General features: G+C 45.8%; 1 protein-coding gene across 1 annotated transcript in view; it reads left to right on the top strand.

The window, feature by feature from the left end:
• Positions 1-6014, top strand: part of pudp (pseudouridine 5'-phosphatase) — a 45869-nt gene extending 39855 nt beyond the window's left edge. Inside the window, exon 4 of the mRNA XM_078222530.1 lies at positions 3007-6014. Within this exon, the coding sequence (XP_078078656.1) occupies positions 3007-3183 (177 nt within the window). The 3' untranslated portion in view covers positions 3184-6014. The remainder of the gene's footprint in view (positions 1-3006) is intronic.
• The last annotated feature ends 9773 nt before the right edge of the window (positions 6015-15787 follow it).

The following is a 15787-nucleotide window of genomic DNA, read 5'->3' as shown; positions in this document are numbered from 1 at the left end:
GGCACTGTGGACTTCCTTGGCAGGTTAGGTTTTGGGCTGGCGTTAGACTCGCATTGTAAACTACAAAAGGTCGTGAATGTAGCCCAATCACGCAAACCAGCCTCCCATCCATTGACTCCGTCTACACTTCCTGCTGCCTCGGCAAAGCTGCCAGCATAAATAAGGACCCCATACGCACCCCGGGCATTCTCTCTTCCACCTTCTTCCGTCGGGAAAAAGATACAAAAGTCTGAGGTCACGTACCAACCGACTCAAGGACAGCTTCTTCCCTGCTGCCGTCAGACTTTTGAACGGACTTGTCTTGCATTAAGTTGATCTTTCTCTACACCCTAGCTATGACTGCAACACTACATTCTGCACTCTCTCCTTTCCTTCTCTATGAACGGTATGCTTTGTCTGCAAAGCGCGCAAGAAACAATACTTTTCACTGTATGTTAATACATGTGACAATAATAAATCAAATCAAAATTGTGTGTAGTTACGAAGCCTGAACAGTCTTTCAATTCGACTCCTATTTGCGCCTGTAGGTCATTATTAAACTGATACTGTGCTTTCGTACCCTTCAGGTTTGCAGGACCGAGTGTGGGGTTTGCCCTTGCATTCTACTGTCTCCGATCAATATTCTGAACAGCCAGTTTAATAATACTTCATCATGGGATTATTAATGGGCCTGACGTGAGTGGGAGAAAGAGTTTAATGTTTGTCACAAATGTCCTTTGAAATCTGTATTCCCAGACACTTGGGTGGATGCGAGTGATGAACAATCTTATTTCCCGTATCTTTATTAGATTAGGCTGGGGGCCACAAACATTCATCCATTTTCTGATCCCCGACAATAGGAAATATTTGAAAACTTCTGGCTGCTGCTTTTAAGCAGGTTTTCTCCCATTTCCCGGATCCCCCTTGTGACGGCGATGATCTCAGCGCTGCTTTCTGTGAAAGGTCTGGTCGCCCCCTCTTCCCTCCCACCGAATTTGTCATGCAGTCCACCTCCCTGCTTGACGAGGGACTTAATGTCTTTCAGCGTTGTCAGGATGCCTGACGCATATATTTGCTGTAACAAATAAGCGCGATGATTATGGGTCATTAGAGTGGCTTCTTTGGTAATGAAGTGTTTTAATTGCTGCTAGTTTCAGGGAATTAGTTAAGCCTTCCATTATGCAGATTACTGGAGTAATAATTGGCCGCTCCCATACAGCAAGCTCTGTGACATCATTGAAGTCAATTAGGTCTTTCAGTGCAAGCTTGTCAAGTGCATTTCTATGCAACGTCTCGATACCAAGGGTTTCTGAAAGGGAATGATAATGCTATTTTGTGTAGCTTTTAAGCTTACTCACAAAAGTCGGACCGTATCTCAGTTGTGGCTTCTAGAGCTTTCAGCGGGGAGATTGAGGGCTTTTTAGAGACTTTGAGTTAATGCTGTGGAGCGGAGAGATGCTCAGCAACAAAGCCAATTGGCAAGGGCTGCTTTTAGCTTGACGTGGATATTGTTAGAAGCATTGAAGACGTTAATGGAGATGGACTGTCCGACGCATGATAAAAGGCTGATACGGAGAGGTTACTGCCACCAAAATATTAGCCTATGTAAAACCCATAATTGAGATGCGTTTTGCAACACAAAGCAGGGCTGTGCAGCCATTGAGGTTAAGCCTGAGTAGAATACAAGAAAGTTTTAAAGTTACCAGGAAGAGGAAGGAAGTTATAAGAGAAATCTCATTGCAAAGATTTCAAAAGGACTACTGCAAGTTAAATAGAAAACAGAATGCGATTGTTAGTGTTTTCTAATTAATTGATCAAATCAGTTCCTCCTTTCCTCAAAAGATTGTCACATGTATTAGTATACAGCGAAAAGTATTGTTTCTTGCGCGCTATACAGACAAAGCATACTGTTCATAGAGAAGGAAGGGAGAGAGTGCAGAATGTAGTGTTACAGTCATAGCTAGGGTGTAGAGAAAGATCAACTTAGTGCGAGGTAGGTCCATTCAAAAGTCAGATATTCACCCAGATATTCCGAAGAGTGCTGGCACTCTTCAAAATATCTGAAAAAGTACCAGAGGAACCTGCTTTGCTTCAACTTTCAGTTTCTTTTTGTCACTTTTCAGTGAACCACATGCCACGTTTATTTCTCTCCTCAACCTGACAGAATCAAGGTGGATTAAATTGCCTTGGTTGGATCTTTGTAGTAACTGTCCCCTTCAGAAACTTCCACTTGCTTTGGGCTGAGTTAGCTGATTCTAGCCTGAGCAGTGATTTGGGGCCTTCAATCATCACCACATTCCTGAAGACTAAAGAGAAGCGGGGAGAGAGAGAGGAGGCGAGATCTGACAGCTTGGCCATTTCTGAAAGCTGTTCTATGTATTTGGTTGTGATATTCCTCCCGTTTGACTGGCATGTTGGCTTCCGTTTCCTGGGTTAACTTTTCTAAAGAGTGATCTGTCGGGCATAATACCAGAGGGCTACCAGCGAGTGTCCACTCTGAATCCAGTGATTAGTGTCTAGGGCGGCACGGTGGTTAGCACCCAGGGACCTGGGTTCAATTCCTAGCTTGGTCACTGTCTGTGCGGAGTCTTCACGTTCTCCCCATGTCTGCGTGGGTTTCCTCTGGGTGCTCCGGTTTCATCCCACAATCCAAAAGACATGTTGGTTAGGTGGATTGGCCATGCAAATTCTCCCTCAGTGTACCCGAACAGGCGCCAGAGTGTGGCAACTGGGGGATTTTCACAGTAACTTCATTGCAGTGTTAATGTAAGCCTGACGAAGGGTCATCGAAACATTGGCTCTATTTTCTCTCCACAGATGCTGTCAGACCTGCTGAGATTTTTTGTTTTTGTTTCAGATTCCAGCATCCGGAGTATTTTGCATTTATCTTAATGTAACCCTACTTGTGACACTAATAAATAAACTTAAACTTTGATGAGAGCATGGAGAAACTGAAGGGGTGGGGAATGCAAGAGAAATGGTTTGTTGCTTTTTTTCTCAAAGGCGTACTTTGTTTCTCTCCACTAGTGCCTTGTGTTTGAAGATTCCCCAAATGGAGTTCTGGCTGCTTTGACAGCGGGAATGCAGGTCGTCCAGATTCCAGATCCGCAGCTTGATCCAGAACTGACAAAGCCAGCCACTTTGGTACTCAAGTCGATGGAGGATTTCCAGCCAGAATTGTTTGGTTTGCCTGCATACGAGTAGATGCCCGAGACAGTCTCTGGGCGCAGATTGGGATTCATTTCTTTTTCTCTCTCTCTCTCTCTCTCCCTCCCTCTCACTCATGCCCATTCGTTCCCTGCCCAGAACATACGATGAAGAAAGTCCACTCACGAATACATTAGATCTTGCTTAACTGAATCCTATCACTTCTCCACTTCTGGGGCGGGCGGCACGGTGGCGCCGTGGTTAGCACTGCTGCCTCACAGCACCAGGGACCTGGGTTCAATTCCCAGCTCGGGTCACTGTCTGTGTGGAGTTTGCACGTTCTCCCCGTGTCTGCGTGGGCTTCCTCCGGGTGCTCCGGTTTCCTCCCACAGTCCGAAAGACGTGCTGGTGAGGCGCATTGGCCGTGCTAAATTCTCCCTCAGTGTACCCGAACAGGCGCCGGAGTGTGGCGACTAGGGAATTTTCACAGTAACTTCATTGCAGTGTTTAATGTAAGCCGACTTGTGACACTAATAAATAAACTTAAACTTTAAAAACTTTAAACTTTTAAAACTTCTCCATTTGCACAAACTGTTTCAAATCAGATGGGGCCACTTGAGCAACGCCCACACCACCAAGGATAGGACAAAAGCTGAACCTTGCACCTTCACTGGCATCCAGGTCTCAATAGGCTGGGCTGCTTTTATGTTTCTTCAGTTTTTGAGTTGAAACAAAACTAAGGGCAGCTAATTTCACTTGCGGTATCATGGGAAACCTGCTGCGACATTGGCGCTATTGGTGTGATCTAAAAGAATGATTATTTTCAGCTGTATTTATCATTGGGAATAGATAGATCACCGGGGAGTAGTCTACGATGAGTGATCTATGGCATGGGAGCACTGTTGATTGTGCCTTTCTTTCACAGTGTGCCTTAGACTCTGATTCAATCTTCTGGATGACCAATAGGAAAACAGTTAGCAACCTGGTGGGCTTCTTAAATATTCAGGACCAGGATGTTATTAGTGGTGCGGAGTTCAGCTTTGTCACATTGGCCAATGCAAATCTGCCAGTCACTGTCACGTTCACTGACGTTGCTGAGATTTATTCATCCTGCCACGCAAGGAAAATCTCATGGCCCTGCCAGTGTTACGGTGCCTTTCACCATTAGCCATCTTTCCACTGTGCCAAGCTGACTATCCTATTCTCGGTCGAATCCTTTAGTAAAAAAGAGAGTTAATTCTCCCCTTGTGGTTTCTGATTTGTTTTGACAGCTCTCCTACGGCTCTCGACATATCTCAAACCGTATGATTGAAGGAGTCACCTTATAACTCATTACCTGTCAGCTAATGTGCTCTTATTTTTAATTGTAGTATAAAAATATTCTTTATGATACTGTATTTTATCATAAGACTGAAACCAAAAAGACCAAAGAGTGAGCATTACCATATGCAGCACAGCACAGACCCACTCAAAAAATGAGAGGAAGGGATTCATCAACAGCTGAAAGTAATGCATGGAAACTATGGGTGGCACGGTGCCAGGGACCCGGGTTCGATTCCCGGCTTGGGTCATTGTCCGTGCGGAGTCTGCACATTCTCCCCGTGTCCGCGTGGGTTTCCTCCGGGTGCTCCGGTTTCCTCCCACAGTCCGAAAGACGTGCTGGTTCGGTGCATTGGCCATGATAGATTCTCCCTCAGTGTACTCGGAACAGGCGCCGGAGTGTGGCGACTAGGTGATTTTCACAGTAACTTCATTGCAGTGTTAATGTCAGCCTACTTGTGACACTAATGAATAAACATTTTTTAAAAAACTTTAAACTTTAATTTTAATAATCAAAACCCGTTAAATGACTGCAGCACCAAAGTTCGAAGAGAATCTGAATCCCAAGATCAGATATCTTTTTAATGTTAATATCCTGTAAATGTTCTTTTTTTAATACTTGAACTGTTGAGAACAGATTTATCGTTATTTTTGTTTCCCCCTCCCCCACCCTGCTCCCCAATACTCCCTCCGTGCCATGTGTTATGATGCACTTTGACAGCTGGGCAGCTAGGGGCACTTTGTATAAACTGCTTTGGACAAAGTTGTGATTTGATTATTTATTTTTACAGCTGTAATATCGCAGCTGCCACCATTCTGTCCATCTTGACGTCACTGCAGATACTGGCCCACCCCACGCAGTCGACTCGCGTCACGCTGGGTGGGGCAAAAAATTACCTCAAAGCATATTCTACACTCCTGGTAGATGATTGTGAGATGGACTGTGGTTTTATATAACTGTAATGGAATTCCTGTTTGTATCTGTTCCTGAAAATGGACAGGTTTACATTGAAATATTGACTCAGGGCTCTGCACACTTTCTTTCAAACTCCCAACAGATACGGTCCAGTAACCAATTCTTTGCCCAGTGCTGCTATATTGAACATATCACTCATTCTCCAACAGCCGAGATATTATGAATAGATGACTAAAACTGCGAGAAAATATATTTTCACTAATTCTGGGAATGTGTAATTGTCATGTTAGGGATATTCGGGCATCTTGTTGGAGACGGATAGATGGAGCTTTGCTCTGCATGTCTCTAACTGCACTGAACCTGGTGATGGGTGCTTGAAATGGAAAATTTGTGATTAAAGCACAAATACCCTCACCTTGTGGCGTACAAGTATCCAAACAAAAAAAAAGCTGCATGCACGTCAACATTTAAATACCGACCATCCTGTATTTCTATTTATAGCTTGGATTATATTGTTAAAATGAACATGTTTGTCTTTTATGAGTGTGTTGGGAATGTCTTTCCGTTTTCTAGGTTTTCGATTTTGATGTTCCAGTAACTTTACTGTTCAGAGTTGGCCTTTTATTGAGAATAAATCTCTTTTTGTGATGGCTATTTTTACTCATTTTCTGTTAATGTTTGGTTATTGCCCTATCCACAACATCTCATTGCCTGGGGAAGATATAATTATTGATGGATTTTTGCTCGTTAGTAACGATCACAAAATGCCTTCATAACCAAATTCCACGTAGGATAAAAATCCAATTCATTGGCTTTGTAGCTGAAAGGAATAACATTCGTGTGGCAGCAGACCTTAATTCACTCCTTCAAATGGAGCTCTGAGCTACCGTTGTCTAGCTTTCGAGGAGCTCTGGAATATATCTCATTTAAGGGCACAGGAGCAGAAATACCATTTACGCTAACAAAATGAAGATGGGACGAATCAGGCAGTCAGTGTTAGAAACACTGTGAATTTATTCAGCAGACAGTAATTTGGTGTATTGTGCATGGAAGGAATGAATTTAGTCCATGCCCATGACTCTTTTGGGGGGGGGGGGGTGACCCTCCACAGTTCTTTTCATGTCAACCTGCATCGTCCTTTGTCGCAACGCCAGCTTTTATTTCCTGACTGTGAACCTAGAAGCTGACTTTGTGACATTCCCGGGCTCCTGCAGAGTCCCAGAATTCCCATTGTGGATAGGAATGCAGATATTGGTCCTTAATACACTTACTTGCCATCATCTCACTTTTAAAAATCTTTGCTGAAGTTTATAGTTCCAGCTGCAGTGTTAACAGTATGTTCCAGTCGGGTGGCCTAGTGGTCAGCACGGCTGCCTCAGTGCCAGGGACCAGAGTTCGATTCCGGCTTGGGTCACTGCAGAGTCTGCATACTCTTCCCGTGTCTGCGTGGGTTTCCTCCGGGTGCTCTGGTTTCCTCCCACAGTCTGAAAGACGTGTTGGTTAGGTGCATTGGCCATGCTAAATTCTCCTTCAGAGAACAGGCGCCGGAGTGTGGCAACTGGAGGATTTTCACAGTAACTTCATTGCAGTGTTAATGTAAGCCTACTTATGACACTAATAAAAAAAATGTTAACTTAAATGCCCCCCTCCCCCCAGTATGAATTAAAGATGATGGCCAAAAGAACCAGAAATGACATGAGGAAAAACTTCTTTATATTTTACAAGTGGTTCGGATTTGGAATGCACTGCATGACAGAGTGATGGATGTAGTTTCAGTAGCTTTCAAAAGGGAATTAGCTAAATCCTTGAATGAGAAAAAAGTAGAGGGATATGGGGGAAGAGTGAGGTGGAAGCAAATGTGTTGCTCTTGGAAAGAGCCAGTAGAAATATGATGGGCTGAATGGCCTATTTCTGTGCCAGTCTATGATCTTATCTGGTCACGCAAGTAAATTCCTAACTTTTAGAAACAAAAAATACAGTGGGGGCGATTGTCCCCAAAAATTCTAAGTGTCGAATTCGTGAGAAAACTGGAGTAATTTAGGCTTTTTTTCAGTGGGAGTTCAGGCTAGAATCTCCCACACTCTGTGCAATGCACAGGCCACACAGCGTGAATATCATTAGACTTCAGGCGACTGGGCCTATTCACACTGGAGAGGCTGAAATCCGCAGGCCTCTGCGCAAGCGCAGTGGCCCCCAAACAGCCAGTCTCTTGTTAGTTGGCCAGCTCGATCGCCAGTCAGCCCGGGAGCCCCGCACTGTGGCACCCCCCCGTCCATTTGCGGGCCAGCCCCAAACCCCGCCCCATTCCCGGCCCCCACCCCCACTGGCTGACCATCCCCCTCCCAGCCCACCTTGATCGCTGGCCTCCCTCCAGCCCTGACTGGATCCCAGTGCAGAGTGGCAGCAAGACTCCTCCACCCACACCGATTGACCCCTAGCAGGCCCCACCCCCAATAGTCCCCACCCCCTTGGCACTGCCCCTTGCCCGGTGGTTAAAAAATTAGCGCAACGGTTTGGGAGAATTGTCCCCAGCCTCTTGTTACCGGTGTTTTTGAGATATTCTCCCTCTGAATTTGAGAAGAAAGCGATTTCAATTTGTGCAGATTGCTTACTGCGGCTGAGCAGAAACCTTGTTGCTTCTACCATTCGTCCCACTGTCCTTGAGGATTGCTCAGTCAGCCAGTACCGTCCAGGTGCAGTGAAGCTCTGGACAGTGATTCCTCATTGTAGCAAACTATGTTGAGGCAGTGGACCACCACTCCCTCCTGCAAAGTAGATCTGCATTTTCCTACCCAGCACACTCATGAGATTATTTTCTTTGGAATACTGAGCAGTTAACTGGATCATTTCCAGCTTTCAGGCTTTTGAGCGAGCCTCCAGTTGTGTGACTAAGCCTCAGTTTCTCATTCAAGATAAATCACGTCAGCAGTGAACATCTGTTGTACATCTAAGAAGGGAAGGGGCGAAGAAGCGAAGCGACTTGCACTGCCGCAGCAGAGAGGCCGTTTCTCCTCTGCTTTGAACACTGATGTGTCGGGATTCAGACTGCTTTGTTTGTCAGGCCTCTGTTGCACATAGTTTTCTAACGATAATCCGCTCCCACCTCCATGGACTTTGTGTTCCTGACCAAGGCCTCTTTGGCGCCACCTCTCAAATCACGATGGCACAGTGGTTAGCACTGCTGCCTCACAGCCCCAGGGACCCGGGTTCAATTCCGGCCTCGGTCACTGTCTGTGTGGAGTTTGCACATTCTCCCCGTGTCTGCGTGGGTTTCCTCCGGGTGCTTTGGTTTCCTCCCACACTCCAAAGATGTGTGGGTTTGGTTGATTGGCCACACTAAACTGACCCTAGTGTCAGGGGGATTGGCAGGGTAAATGTGTGGGGTTATGGGAATAGGGCCTGGGTGGGATTGCGGTCGGTATGGACTCGAGGGGCCGCAGGGTTTCTATGACCTAGATGGACAAGGGCTAATTTCGAACTGTTCCTTCACTGTCGCTGGGTCAAAATCCTGTAACTGCCTTCCTAATAGCACCATGGGAGTACTTTCACCACTAACCAGCAAGTGGTTTAAGAAGGCGGCTCACCATCACCTTCTCATGAGCAATCGGGGATGGGCAATGAATGCTGGCCTTGCCAATGATCCCATGAATGAATATGAAAATGAAAGGAATTCAAACTTAGAATCATAGAGTCATAGAGGTTTACAGCATGGAAACAGGTCCTTCGGCCCAACTTGTCCATGCCGTCCCTTTTTTTTTGAACCCCTAAGCTAATCCCAATTGCCCACATTTGGCTCATATCCCCCTATACCCATCTTATCCATGTAACTGTCTAAATGATTTTTAAAAGACAAAATTGTACCCGCCTCTACTACTACCTCTGGCAGCTTGTTCCAGAAACCACCCTCTGTGTGAAAAATTTGCCCCTCTGGACACTTTTCTATCTCTCCCCTCTCACCTTAAACCTATGCCCTCCAGTTTTAGACTACCTACCTTTTGGAAAAGATATTGACTATCTATCTTATCTATGCCCTTCATTATTTTATAGACCTCTGTAAGGTCACCCCTCAGCCTCCTACGCTCCAGAGAAAAAAGTCCCAGTCTATCCAGCCTCTCCTTATAACTCAATCCATCAAGTCCCGGTAGCATCCTAGTAAATCTTTTCTGTACTCTTTCTAGTTTAATAATATCCTTTCTATAATATGGTGACCAGAACTGTACACAGTATTCCAAGTGTGGCCTTACCAATGTCTTGTACAACTTCAACAAGACGTCCCAACTCCTGTATTCAATGTTCTGACCGATGAAACCAAACATGCCGAATGCCTTCCTCACCACTCTGTCCACCTGTGACTCCACTTTCAAGGAGCTATGAACGTGTACCCCTCGATCTCTTTGTTCTGTAACTCTCCCCAACGCCCTAACATTAACTGAGTAAGTCCTGCCCTGGTTCAATCTTCCAAAATGCATCACCTCACATTTGTCGAAATTAAACTCCATCTGCCATTCGTCAGCCCACTGGCCCAACTGATCAAGATCCCGTTGAAATTGGAGATAACTTTCTTCACTGTCCACTATGCCACCAATCTTGGTGTCATCTGCAAACTTACTGACCATGCCTTCTATATTCTCATCCAAATCATTAATATAAATGACAAATAACAGTGGACCCAGCACTGATCCCTGAGGCACACCGCTGGTCACAGGCCTCCAGTTTCAAAAACAACCCTATTTTGTATCCATTTAGATACCTCACCCTGGATCCCGTGAGATTTAACCTTATGCAACAACCTACCATGCAGTACCTTGTCAAGGGCCTTGCTAAAGTCCATGTGGACAACATCAACTGCACTGCCCTCATCTACCTTCTTGGTTACCCAAAAAACTCAATCAAATTTGTGAGACATGATTTTCCACTCACAAAGCCATGCTGACTGTCCCTAATCAGTCCTTGCATCTCTAAATGCCTGTAGATCCTGTCTCTCAAAATACCTTCCAACAACTTACCACAGGTGTGAGGCTCACTGGCCTGTAGTTCCCAGGCTTTTCCCTGCAGCCCTTTTTAAACAAAGGCACAACATTTGCCACTCTCCAATAAAGAACAAAGAACAATACAGCACAGGAACAGGCCCTTCGGCCCTCCAAGCCCGTGCTGCTCCCTGGTCCAAACTAGACCATTCTTTTGTATCCCTCCATTCCCACTCCGTTCATATGGCTATCTAGATAAGTCTTAAACATTCCCAGTGTGTCCGCCTCCACCACCTTGCCTGGCAGCGCATTCCAGGCCCCCACCACCCTCTGTGTAAAATATGTCCTTCTGATATCTGTGTTAAACCTCCCCCCCTTCACCTTGAACCTATGACCCCTCGTGAACGTCACCACCGACCCGGGGAAAAGCTTCCCACCGTTCACCTTTCATAATTTTATACACCTCTATTAAGTCTCCCCTCATTCTCCGTCTTTCCAGGGAGAACAACCCCAGTTTACCCAATCTCTCCTCATAACTAAGCCCCTCCATACCAGGCAACATCCTGGTAAACCTCCTCTGTACTCTCTCCAAAGCCTCCACGTCCTTCTGGCACCCTGCCCGTGACTATCGATGATTCAAATATCTTGGCAAGGGAGTCCCCAATTTCCTCCCTAGCCTCCCACGATGTCCTGGGATACACTTCATCAGGTCCTGGGGATTTATCTACCTTAATGCGCTTTTAGACTTCCAGCACCTCCTTCTCTATAATATGTACACTCCTCAAGACATCACTATTTATTTCCCCAAGTTCTCTAACATCCATGCTTTTCTCAACAGTAAATACTGATGAGAAATATTCATTTAGGATCTCACCCATCTCTTGTGGATCTGCACACAGATGACCTTGTTGATCCTTAAGAGGCCCTACTCTCTCCCTTGTTACTCTTTTGCCCTTAATGTATTTGTAGAAGCTCTTTGGATTCTCCTTTGTCTTATCTGCCAAAACAATCTCGTGTCCCCTTTTTGCCCTCCTGATTTCTCTCTTAACTCTACTCCTACACCTCCTATACTCTTCAAGGGATTCACTTGATCCCAGCTGTCTATGCATGTCATGTGCCTCTTTCTTCTTCTTGACCAGGGCCTCAATATCCCGAGTCATCCAGGGTTCCCTACTTCTGCCAGTCTTGCCCTTCACTCTAAGAGGGATGTGTTTACCCTGAACACACACTTTTGAAAGCCTGCCACTTACCAGACGTCTCTTTGCCTTTCCACAGACTCCCCCAATTAACTTCTGAAAGTTTCTGCCTGATACCATCAAAATTGGCCTTGCCCCAATTTAGAATTTTAACTTTTGGGCCAGACCTATCATTCTCCATAGTTATCTTAAAACTAATAGAATTATGGTCACTGGTCCCAAAGTGACCCCTGACTAACACTTATGTCACCTGCCCTTTCTTATTTCCCAAGAGGAGGTCAGGTTTTGCCCCCTCTCTAGCCATCCACAGACTGAATGAGAAATTCCTCCTGAATACACTGAAAAATTTCTCTCCATCCAACCCTCTAATACTATGGCTGTCCCAGTCAAGGTTGGGAAAGTTAAAATCTCCGACTTTTGCCACCCTATTTTTCTTGGAGCTGTCTGTAATCGCCGTACATATTTGCTCCTCAATTTCCCGCTGACTATTTGCCAATGAGGTGGAAGAAATGTCAGAAGGTTTGACCTAAGCATCATCTGACGTCCAGAGTAAAACAGCATAACAGACTCCACTGATAGCTCACAGCTCCAGAGGACAGATCAGACGTACAAAACCTCTGAAGTTGAGAAAGTAATCTCAAGTTGTGAAAGCAACCTCTCGGCAAAGGTACTGTGAACAAAGCCACTCACACAACCAGGTGAGAAATCAGCTGAAGTGTCCTCACTTGTTGACATCTTTCCTCGTGATGTTTTCAACCACCCCCATTGCCACTTTTACAGATGTACCATATAAAAAATTTTTTTTTGGTTGTTTTGCAGCTTGGTATGGCTCCTGTTCTGCCCAAGACCGCAAGAGATGACAAAGGGTTATGACGAAACCCTAGTCCATCACGCAAACCAGCCTCCTCCACAGGTGCTGTCAGACCGGCTGAGATTTTTTAGCACTTTCAGTTTTTGTTTCAGATTCCAGCATCCGCAGTATTTTGCTTTTATCCCATCCATTGACTCTGCCTCGGAAAAGCAGCCAGCATAATCAAGGACCCAATGCACCCTGGAATTTCTCTCTTCCACCTTCTTCCGTTGGGAAGAAGATACAAAAGTCTGAGGTCAAGTAGCAACCGCCTCAAGAACAGCCTCTTCCCCGCTGCCATCAGACTTTTGAATGGATAAGCGTAAAATACTGTGGATGCTGGAATCTGAAACAAAAACAGAAAATGCTGGAAAATCTCAACAAGTCTGACAGCATCTGTGGGGAGAGAGAAGAGCCAACGTTTAGAGTCTGGATGACCCTTCGTCAGAGTTAAGAGCAAAGAGAATCAGCAGAGATTTATACTGTGGGGAGACAGGGGGTGTGGAATTGGACAAAGGGAATGTAAATGAGGATACAGAAGGCTGAGAAGATGTTAAGAGCGTCCATTAAGTGATCAGAATGCACGAATGGGAGAACAGAGGTGCAGATTGTTAAAGGACTGCCTGAGAAATGTGTCAGCTGCATTGAGGGCTGGGGGGGGGGGCAGCGGTGGCGGGTGGCCGGGGGGCGGGGGGTGGCGGGGGAGGGGGGGGGCGGTTGGGAGGTGGTGGAATGTGTGGAAAGAAGGAGAGTTGGAATGGAAAGTGGAAAAATTGAAGTGAGAAAGAAGGATGATAAAAATGGATGAATGAGATTAAATGAAATAAAATAAATGGAAACGGGGTGGAGGTGGAGGGGAGAGTTGGGGTGCAGGGTGTGGAAAGAGGGAGAGCTGGAATGGAAAATGGACTTTTGAATGGGCCTACCTTGGTATTCTGATCATGTCATGGAGAATTCTCAGCACTTTCTCAGCCTTCAGGTTTATTTAATTAACCAAATTTAAGTTCCCCAGTTGCCACAGTGTGATTTGAACTCTTGCCCCCAGACCATTGGTACCCTCTGTACTCCATGAGAGTTGCTGGGTTGGTGTAAAAACCCAACTGATTTGGAGGGTGCCTGGAACTCGTTGCCAGGGGAGGTAGTGGAAGCAGATACGACAGTGACTTTTAAGGGGCGTCTTGACAAATATATGAATAGGATGGGAATAGAGGGATACGGTCCCCGGAAGGGTAGGGGGTTTTAGTTCAGTCGGGCAGCATGGTCGGCGCAGGTTTGGAGGGCCGAAGGGCCTGTTCCTGTGCTGTAATTTTCTTTGTTCTTTGTTCTTTGATTCGCTGACGTGTCAGATTAATGTGGCCAATGGTGAACATACCGTTGGCTGTCAAAATATAAAATATTCTGGAGCTCAATGTCTCGGATCTCACATGGAATGCTGACATCCCTTGCTGCTAAACGTCATGAAGCTTGGCTTCCTCATTCATTCCTTGAACATTCCCTAACTCTCTGCAAAGCCAAGTTTGGATACATTTGACTCTGATGCCATACAACCTGGCTGACCCCTAATTCCCTCTGAAGCTTCACAAGCTAAGCGGCACGGTGGCACAGTGGTTGGCATTGCTGCCTCACAGCGCCAGGGACCTGGGTTCAATTCCAGCTTTGGATCACTGTCTGTGTGGAGTCTGCACGTTCTCCCCGTGCCTGCGTGGGTTTCCTCCGGATGCTCCGGTCTCCTCCCCCAGTCCAAAGACGTGCTTGTTAGGTTGACTGGCCATGCTAAAATGACCCTTAGTGTCAGGGGGACTAGCTAGGATAAATGCATGGGGTTATGGGGATAGGGCCTGGGTGGGATTGTGGTCGGTGCAGTCGATGGGCCGAATGGCCTCCTGCACTGTAGGGATTCTATGACGAAGCCACTCGCTTGTGAAAACATGCCACACAGTTCAAGAAAAAAGCCCACTGTAACCTCAGGGTGACTGGAGGGGTGTAGACATGTGTCTCAGTATCGACACCCTAATGGCAAAATGTCACCGTACATTCCAAAACAAAAAAAAAGTTCCAATTTTTTTTTAGGTTGGGAAACATTGTTTTTTTTTTGTCATTTAAAGACTCAAGTGTAGAAAAATAAATTGAAATTCAGACGGGAGGATTTGCATTCTGGTGAAAGGCTCTTGTCTGCTACGATATTCATCACAAGTCATAGTGAATGGTTTTTGATCAGGTGGAATTGAGAATCAACCATGAAATTGACTGAATGCTTCTTAATTTGTATGAGCTGCAAGTTACATCATTACTGCCTGGGAAATAATATGCAGAACTAATGGTGAATACTGATACTTGACAAAGTCTTCCTTCAGTTTTGGCGTGTTGGTCCCTTTCCTGATTATCAACCCTTCTGATGCCTCTCAGGGCTGCAAGTCCTGCAAGAAAAAACTTTATCATCTCACCCAGTGGCTGTGAATCTGCAATGAGACGGTCAACGTTGTTGGACTGGGGTGGTCACGGTAAGAAGTCTCACAACACCAGGTTAATGTCCAACAGGTTTATTTAGTATCACAAGCTTTCGGAGCGCTGCTCCTTCATCAGGTGAGTGGAGAGGTCGGTTTCACAAACATGGCACATATAGACAGACACAATTGCAAGGTAATGGTTGGAATGCGGGTCTTAAAGGTAATCAAGTCTTTACAGGTAAAGACAGTGCGAGTAGAGAGAGGGATAATCACAGGTTAAAGAGGTGTGAATTGTCTCAAGCCAGGCTGCATGCCCTTGGCTGCTGAAGTGTTCAGCCTCCGATCTTCAGGTAAGCGGCCTTCAAGACACACGACAACACAGAATCGCCCAGCAGAAACTGATAACTAAGTTCCGCACACATGGGGACAGCTTCAACCGGGATCTTGGCTTCATGTCACACTGTGTGTGACCCCCACCATTTGGCCTGGGCTTCAAAATCCTGCAAACTGTCCTGGCTTGAGATAATTCACAGCTCTTTAAACCTGTGCTTAACCCTCTCTCCACTCACATTGTCTATACCTGTAAAGACTCGTATTCCAACCATTATCTTGTAAATTGAGTTTGTGTCTATGTATGCCCTGTTTGTGAAGCCTACCCCTCTGCTCACCTGATGAAGGGGCAGCGCTCCGAAAGCTCGTGATTCCAAATGAACCTGTTGGACTTTAACCTGGTGTTGTGAGACTTCTTACTGTGCCCATTTCGATAGCTCCTTTTGAGTACATTTTTTTCGCCCTTTTTGTCGCCCTTCATGTGGCTGTCTCAGGCAAGGTCAGGATTTAGTCATGTACTGAGTGGCCATGTTCTGAGTGAGTTGTTAGAACCTAAGACCATAAGATCTAGGAGCAGAATTAGGCCATTTAGCCCATTGAGCCTGCTCTTCCATTGGGCGGTACGGTGGCACAGT

This window comes from Mustelus asterias, chromosome 10, assembly GCF_964213995.1.
Source record: "Mustelus asterias chromosome 10, sMusAst1.hap1.1, whole genome shotgun sequence".
NCBI classification, from domain to species: Eukaryota; Metazoa; Chordata; class Chondrichthyes; order Carcharhiniformes; family Triakidae; genus Mustelus; species Mustelus asterias.
The sequence above is the reverse complement of the archived record's forward strand: the minus strand, read 5'-3'. Positions and strand labels throughout refer to the sequence as shown.